The sequence below is a fragment of the Bolinopsis microptera genome, chromosome 6 (genome assembly GCF_026151205.1).
Source record: "Bolinopsis microptera isolate Bmic1 chromosome 6, MBARI_Bmic_1.0, whole genome shotgun sequence".
Taxonomy (NCBI): Eukaryota; Metazoa; Ctenophora; class Tentaculata; order Lobata; family Bolinopsidae; genus Bolinopsis; species Bolinopsis microptera.
Window position 1 is genome coordinate 15,089,257 of NC_087077.1, and position 8,130 is coordinate 15,097,386.

The window sequence follows — 8,130 nt, forward strand, 5'->3', positions numbered from 1 at the left end:
CATCACCACTCTATTATCTGCCGTAGCTGGGTCTACGGCTCCAAGCACCCGGAGGCAACAGCAGATGGAATCAAGCAAGGGTTTTAGAACATTGATGTTGAAGATGGTCAGGGTTGAAACAGAGAGAGAATACGAGGAACTATGGAAAGCATACAACAAGGAATTACTCGGAGAACCTTTCCTGCCTGCCAAGTATAGGGTAAAAGAGGACACAAACTTCATCATGACACCCGAGTTTACTATAATCGTGAAGCAGAAAGAAAATGAGGTGGAGGATATGATGGAGGAACTAGAGGGTTCAGAAGCTGGGGATAAGGTTAATCCTGATGAGGTAAAAGTAAAACCTAGCACTGCCCTTCCTGAACCTCAAAATGATGCACCAGAGAAGGAAGATAACCTATGTGAGGAAGAGGAAGAGTTAGGAGACGATGTAAAGTTGCTGCATCAAGTTTAACTTTTAAAAGGGACGAATACAATAGGTGTTAGTTTTGAAAATTCTTAAATCTATGGTTTGTATTTTTATCTCAAGAATATACATCTATCTATGGATCATATGAATAACACGACTTTTCTCCGACAATGATGATATGCTGTCGCTGAAAAGTTTAAACTAATGAATTGTGTCAATTTAAAGACTGTTGGTACAAAGTTTGAGTGGTGAATCATAAATTACGTTTACAATGTTCGGGAAAGAGTAAAAAACGAAATGGTAGAGGCAAATTCTGGATATAAGGAAATAGAAATTATTTTTACTAGAAATATGTTTTTCTAGATCAGATAAACAATTTTACAATTTACATTTATAATATTTACAACATGCATGAGTTTATTTTATAACTAAATTATAGTTTATCTTGTTCAAAAGTTGTTTTAAAGTGTTAATACTGTTCTGTACCAATCTGCAGTACAGAAGTATGCAAAACTAAGTAAATTTGGTGATCGTTACAGTAAATCAAATCAGAAATTTCTCAAACTTTGATTCTTGCTTTTAGTCACTTAAACAAAAATCACTGAACGTACGTGCTTATCAAATAAATTGAGCAGATAAGATACATTTCAATACAGAATGCTAAATTAGCAAGCAAGTACACCTTGCCAGTGCCTCAGTGTATTAGTAGATAGTTGTACAATTTACATTTCATTTGAAATTAGATGGCTTTGATTAAAAAAGCTGTCAATTCTTTCTCGACACGAATTTTTAAGAGAATCCAAAATATTCCAAGATTTGATAATTATTTTATGACCTTATATAATCAGCAAGCATTTATAAGAAACTTGAATCAAATTTTTATCGTGTCTTCACCTTTTCACTTTTTCCAACTAAATAGGTTTTGTTAAAGAAATCAGCGAACAGAACCATATAGCTAGCATAAATACACATCCCAAACACAATATCCTGAACGCTGGTATCACAGTCGTATCCTTGGTAGAGCATGTAGGATGACGTTAGCTGCAGTCCGACTCCCACCACCATCTGGGAAAGCTGGCAGATGGTCACAAACATAGCACACTTTCTGGGAATGTTGACACGTGCTGCGCGCAGTGTGTAGTATGTGTACATGAGAGCATGCACAGCGAAGTTCATCCCTGCATACCATATCATACCGGATTGAGGGTGAGCGATAATGTAGAAGCTGTAGATAAAGACGGTGATGTGGTGGTACCAGTGCAGGAAATGGAGTTTGGACTTCCTCACCACGATGAAGAACGTGTCACCTAGTTCTGGCAGTTTGCTCATGGCGAATAGGTACAGCCAGAACCAACAGGGGTTGTCCAGTTTGTCTCTTATTCCGCAAACTGTTGGAAGGATACCGTCTTCTTGGATGGAAGTTATCAAGAACACTGTCGTCCTTATTGTTCCTGAAAAGTATTATTTCAAGTTTATCCATATATAATTATTTAAACTTGTTTATAGATACAATTTCAAATTTTAATGCAAATTAGGGGCACTCTTCCGTTCAGTAATTTTTATCAAGACACTTATTTTACTTCGGTGTATTCCAACAGTCACAATGTTACACTAAGTGCAACTGCAGCCAATTACAGGAAGCCAAAGGATTTACCATTTTTGACCACCTTTGCCAACATCCTATAAATCTCTTGCTTTTGTTAACCATCTGGTCAGGGTGCTAAAATCATCAGCAGACCTTTTTTAACCTAATGCAAAAAACTGCATCAAAAAATATTTGTCACGAGACAAGTTAGGTCACTGTTTATGAACCGTACTTTAAAAGTACCGTGGAAGAATATGGGTTAGGTAGTATGTACCATACTTTCTTCGCCCGAGACTTTGCTGCAATGTCAAATGTGCAGCTCCTCATTTAACCCTCACACCCGATTTCTCGAGTATTCGGCTGAGTAGACCGGGGGGCTGCATAGACCACTCAGGATCCTTAGCTGAACGTCAACGACGCTCACCCCACGACCAGGCAGACAGTGGGATTCGAACTCGCAACCTCACGATTGTAAAGCAGGCGTTCTAACCAACTGCGCTACCAGGCCGTCGAATAATTATAAGTAAAATTTGAGCACTCATCAGATCTAGAGGAATGCACCATATTAATGACGAACCTATCCAAGAAAAGAGAGCCAACAAGCCCGACCAAATAACTAAAGGCATCCTAAGGTTCCAGGGCGTCTTTGTTTCCATGTATTTCTGTCCTAGGTGCACTGCAGTGAAGTAGACCAGAGAGACTGGTATTGTGTACAGCCACCTCTCCTTCATTGGTTCTATAACATCCTGTACCTGAAGAGAAGTGGGAATTTACAAAACATTTTAACTTATTAGTGTAACCTTGAAAATAAGTTTAAAATGCAAATGTTATATTTGGTATTAAGGGGTCGTTCACATATTATGTAATCAGCCAAGGGGGGGGGGGGGGGGGGGGGGTTTCCAAATGATTACGCTAGTGTAATTTTGACACAATAGCTATGTGTAAAACTGATTACGGAGGGGGGGGGGGGATTGATTACGTAATATGTGAACAACCCCTAAGGGCATAGGTATTTCTATTTAGTGTATTTCTCAATCAAAGTTTTACAAATAGACAGTTTTCAATTCTTGAAAATCGTTTTACAAACCTCAAAGTTTTCCTCCACGTCTAGAGTCGGTAAAATCCAAGTGTGGTAAGTCATTGCGGCCGATAAAGGTGACTTACTTTCGTGCCCTACAAATAGAAACTCGAGGGTTTTAGATGTCAATTTAGGTCGAGGATAAAGATTAATCAAATTGAAGATTCCTAAAAATCTAGGCGGCAAAACCAGCGGTTTACTTGTTACATAATTGATTCAATCATTGTACATCGAGATGTCAATTAGTGTCTACATGAAGTACAAATTGACGGTGTAGTTGCAACACTCACAACTCAAAAGGAAAGAATTAGCGATAAATATTTATTAAATAGTATGCCCTCTGCAAGTGAAACAAGAAGAGATAATAATAGGTAGAAATAATAACAAGAAGAGATAATAATAGGTAAGGTATAGTATAAGGTATTTACGCAGTGGTTCTGTGTATGTACTAAATCATGCTGGTGAGAAATTTTAATTAGAATAAAAGTAACTCAAATGGCGAATATAGAAAATATTTCAATTGTGTTCACTAAAATGAGGCTTAGCCGCCTGAGCACAGAGCACAGAGTAGGACGCCAAATGTTTATTGTGTTAGTACATCACAAAAATCACAGGGACGTCCTAGATTTGCATTTGCAATCTGATGTACCGATTTAATACTTCTTATAATACAGGGGGACAAGGTTATTGGACGTTATTTGACCAGACATTGCGTGAACGGAAATAATTTAGACGGACATTAAAAAGACCGCTATGCGCTAGCGCCTCCAATCTCCATTAATGTCCGTTCAAATTAAATGTCCGATAAGGTATACTATTAGTATTGCTAATGCTATTTGATATCATTATGGTCAATTCTGTTTCAGTTTGAGGAACGGGAATGAAGAATCGGAAATCCAAATTCACTAATCACTAAGTTTATGATTGTATCATAATTCATAATATTGCGATAGTTGTGGACACAACAAGAAAATTGAGAATAATCTTGTGCGAGGGTAGGGACCCAGATGTCGTTTCTAACCCAAATAAACTTTAAGGAGGCTTCTCATCAGTAGCCGCACCTCCTTACTCGGTTTCTGAACTGGAATTCTATGGGCTTCCAGACGGCCAGACCGAGTATTACCATCCCATCCTTCTAGAGTTCATCACAAGTAGCACCCACCTTGAAGATCTTTGACACCCAGACACACCCCATTGGCGAACAAACTTTGGATATAATCTTACATGCTCCCGAAGGAATCCCTGGTTTATGGTCTTTCTCATCGTCACCAGCACTTTCACTAGGTCACCAGCTCTTTCACTGAAGTCATCAGCCCTTTCACTGAAGTCATCAGATGTGACTCTGATCAACGGTATAGTTGTGGACACAACAAGAAAATTGAGAATAATCTTGTGCGAGGGTAGGGACCCAGATGTCGTTTCTAACCCAAATAAACTTTAAGGAGGCTTCTCATCAGTAGCCGCACCTCCTTACTCGGTTTCTGAACTGGAATTCTATGGGCTTCCAGACGGCCAGACCGAGTATTACCATCCCATCCTTCTAGAGTTCATCACAAGTAGCACCCACCTTGAAGATCTTTGACACCCAGACACACCCCATTGGCGAACAAACTTTGGATATAATCTTACATGCTCCCGAAGGAATCCCTGGTTTATGGTCTTTCTCATCGTCACCAGCACTTTCACTAGGTCACCAGCTCTTTCACTGAAGTCATCAGCCCTTTCACTGAAGTCATCAGATGTGACTCTGATCAACGGTATAGTTGTGGACACAACAAGAAAATTGAGAATAATCTTGTGCGAGGGTAGGGACCCAGATGTCGTTTCTAACCCAAATAAACTTTAAGGAGGCTTCTCATCAGTAGCCGCACCTCCTTACTCGGTTTCTGAACTGGAATTCTATGGGCTTCCAGACGGCCAGACCGAGTATTACCATCCCATCCTTCTAGAGTTCATCACAAGTAGCACCCACCTTGAAGATCTTTGACACCCAGACACACCCCATTGGCGAACAAACTTTGGATATAATCTTACATGCTCCCGAAGGAATCCCTGGTTTATGGTCTTTCTCATCGTCACCAGCACTTTCACTAGGTCACCAGCTCTTTCACAGCCGCCTGAGCACAGAGCACAGAGTAGGACGCCAAATGTTTATTGTGTTAGTACATCACAAAAATCACAGGGATGTCCTAGATTTGCATTTGCAATCTGATGCACCGATTTAATACTTCTTATAATACAGGGGGACAAGGTTATTGGACGTTATTTGACCAGACATTGCGTGAACGGAAATAATTTAGACGGACATTAAAAAGACCGCTATGCGCTAGCGCCTCCAATCTCCATTAATGTCCGTTCAAATTAAATGTCCGATAAGGTATACTATTAGTATTGCTAATGCTATTTGATATCATTATGGTCAATTCTGTTTCAGTTTGAGGAACGGGAATGAAGAATCGGAAATCCAAATTCACTAATCACTAAGTTTATGATTGTATCATAATTCATAATATTGCGATAGTAATATTAAAATGAAAAGCAATAGAGGAGTGGCAAGCACGGTTCTGATAAACTATAACTAAAGCCATAATAATAGCTACTCAATAACCGGATAAACCAGGCAGCAGCTAAACTAGAGCGGTATTTGGAAACCTGTTTATCTGTTTGTTATTTCTAGTTCCGATTGGGTTCAGTTGCATCGTTTCAAAGTTAATTAGATAGACTGATTGGGTTTAAACTTATTTACCCAAGCTACCCTGTCTAGGGAAAGAAGGGGGTGTTTGACGTAGTGTAATCGCTTATACCATGCACAATACACTGTAAGTGTAACCCAATTCCCTCACTACTTTTACAATTTACAGTCACAATTTGTAAAAGAGTTATGCATATGATTTTACGCCTTAGTACTGGGTGCAAACTGCAAACTGCAAAATCTATTGTTATTAATTAAACTTAATCATATTATGTATCGATATTAGCGCTGGATGGCGACAACTAGCGCTATCCAGCGCTAGTTGTCGCCATCCAGCGCAAGTTGTCGCTATCCAGCGCTGGTAAAAGATATCCAGCGCAAAATATAAATTTTCGATAATTGTCGCAATCCAGCGCTAGTTGTCGCCATCCAGCGCTAGTTGTCGCTATCCAGCGCTAGTTGTCGACAACTAGCGCTGGTTAACGCTGGCTATGCGACATTGTCGCACCCGACAGTTTGCGCTAGTTGTCGCCATCCAGCGCTAGTTGTCGCGTTTACACTATCGCAAAAGAAAGAACTGATCTGTCCTCGTCAATTTTATAATCGGTGAGGATATGAAAAGTGATGGACAAAAGTATTAATTGTAAATACACACTGCGCACAGCTGTCATCCGAGCTACGATCTAACTAATAAGCTTTCGATTCTATTAAAGTCATGCCTTATCGGACCTTATTTGACCGGGCATTAAATGAACGGACATAATTATGAACGGACATTAAAATGAACGCTCGAAGGCATTCAAAACCGTCAAAAATCCAAATCTTTTTTTTTGCGTTTTTAAAATTTTAGCAGATAATTTTTAAATTAATTTTTCATACAATGAGCAAGAAAGGCATTCGTTAAGCAGTAAAAGATGTCAAAACATCTGTAGATCAGTGTCTATTGTTTTTATAGTTCCACTGTAATTGGTATCTCAGGAATTTAAGTCAGCTCATTGTTTGGGCCGAAGACATTTGGGGTGAAGACTGCTGTCCCTAGATTCCTCAAGTCTCCTCTGGTCTGCAGTTATTTAACAGGGGCAAGTATAAACAATGGCGGGTGCCAAACAATAGCATGTGCCAATAGCGGGTGCCATTAAATCTACAAGTATAAACAATACTACCGGACGCCAGTAATCTACCGCGAGTATCAATTGAGCTTCTCAAACAAAACTGGGCAACAATTAACAAATCATGATTGTAATTTGAAGCTTTGCCAGCACTGTTTAGTTCAAGGAAGGTACCTTACAAGACATATTTATAACGTACGAAATGTGGCGGTTTTCCGAAAATTTCGCCATATTTTCGGACCGCCAAAATTTCGGTCGTCGTAATAGAATCCGTCGCATTATCTTTTAGCTTATTTCAATGACTGTGCCTTCACTGCTTTATTTTGTTTCTAAAAAGTAATATCAAGTAAAATAAATAAATAAATTCTGGCATCTTGGGACAAATTATCACCACACCAATGACGAATTGAATGTCAAGCAATACAGTTTAAATTTGCATTAAAATACATGTATGTGCTAACATGAAAGTCTTACAGTCTTAATACAGACTAAGTTTGAACATGATTTTACCGAATTTCAGAAATTTCCTTACTGCTTACTGTCACAAAAAATGATGAAAAATACCCTTATTTTCTGTGACGTCCGAAATATGACGGTTTTTGTTCAATTTCGCCATATTTTCGGACCGCCAAAATTTCGGTCGTCGCAAATTAGACCGCCATAAATATGTCTTGTAAGGTAGGTCTCAACACTGCCTGTCATGGCCGATGAGGTAGTCCTGTTTAGACTTTAAGCCTTCCTCATGAGCGACGTGAGGATTTCGCACCCATGAGTGGCAGCCAAGTTACTGTGACCAAGATACAGTTAGGTCTAACCAGTTAGACCTAACGCAGAGTTAGGCCTAAATTCGGCTTAAATTAGGCGTTAGGCCTAACAGTAACTGTCACCAAGATGCAGTTAGGCCTATAGCGCCTAATATAGGTCTAATTTAGGCCTAACTCTGCGTTAGGCCTAACTAGTTAGGCCTAACTGGATAGGACTAACTGGTTAGACCTAACGCAGGTCTAACCAGTTTGACCTGCGCTAGTTGAACTAGCGCTGGATGGCGAAAACTAGCGCTATCCAGCGCTGGTAAAAGATATCCAGCGCAAAATATAAATTTTCGATAATTGTCGCAATCCAGCGCTAGTTGTCGCCATCCAGCGCTAGTTGTCGCTATCCAGCGCTAGTTGTCGACAACTAGCGCTGGTTAACGCTGGCTATGCGACATTGTCGCACCCGACAGTTTGCGCTAGTTGTCGCCATCCAGCGCTAGTT

General features: G+C 39.7%; 1 protein-coding gene across 1 annotated transcript; it reads right to left on the minus strand.

Annotated features, from left to right (window-relative positions):
* Positions 1–641: 641 nt before the first annotated feature.
* Positions 642–3,514, minus strand: LOC134816422 (very long chain fatty acid elongase 6-like). Its single transcript, XM_063825258.1, has 4 exons — positions 3,501–3,514; positions 3,082–3,167; positions 2,572–2,746; positions 642–1,860 (listed from the first exon to the last, which is right to left on the minus strand). Exons 2-4 carry the CDS (start codon positions 3,133–3,135, stop codon positions 1,289–1,291), a joined length of 801 nt encoding a protein of 266 aa, XP_063681328.1. The 5' UTR covers positions 3,136–3,167; positions 3,501–3,514; the 3' UTR covers positions 642–1,288.
* Positions 3,515–8,130: the final 4,616 nt, after the last annotated feature.

Excerpts from the sequence above, each read along its gene's own strand:
- LOC134816422 (XM_063825258.1), bottom strand. The coding sequence starts at position 3,135 with ATGACTTACCACACTTGGATTTTACCGACTCTAGACGTGGAGGAAAAC. Across the intron at positions 2,747-3,081 it reads ACGTGGAGGAAAACTTTGAG|GTACAGGATGTTATAGAACC; the intron begins GTTTGTAAAACG and ends ACTTCTCTTCAG. Across the intron at positions 1,861-2,571 it reads GGCTCTCTTTTCTTGGATAG|GAACAATAAGGACGACAGTG; the intron begins GTTCGTCATTAA and ends AATACTTTTCAG.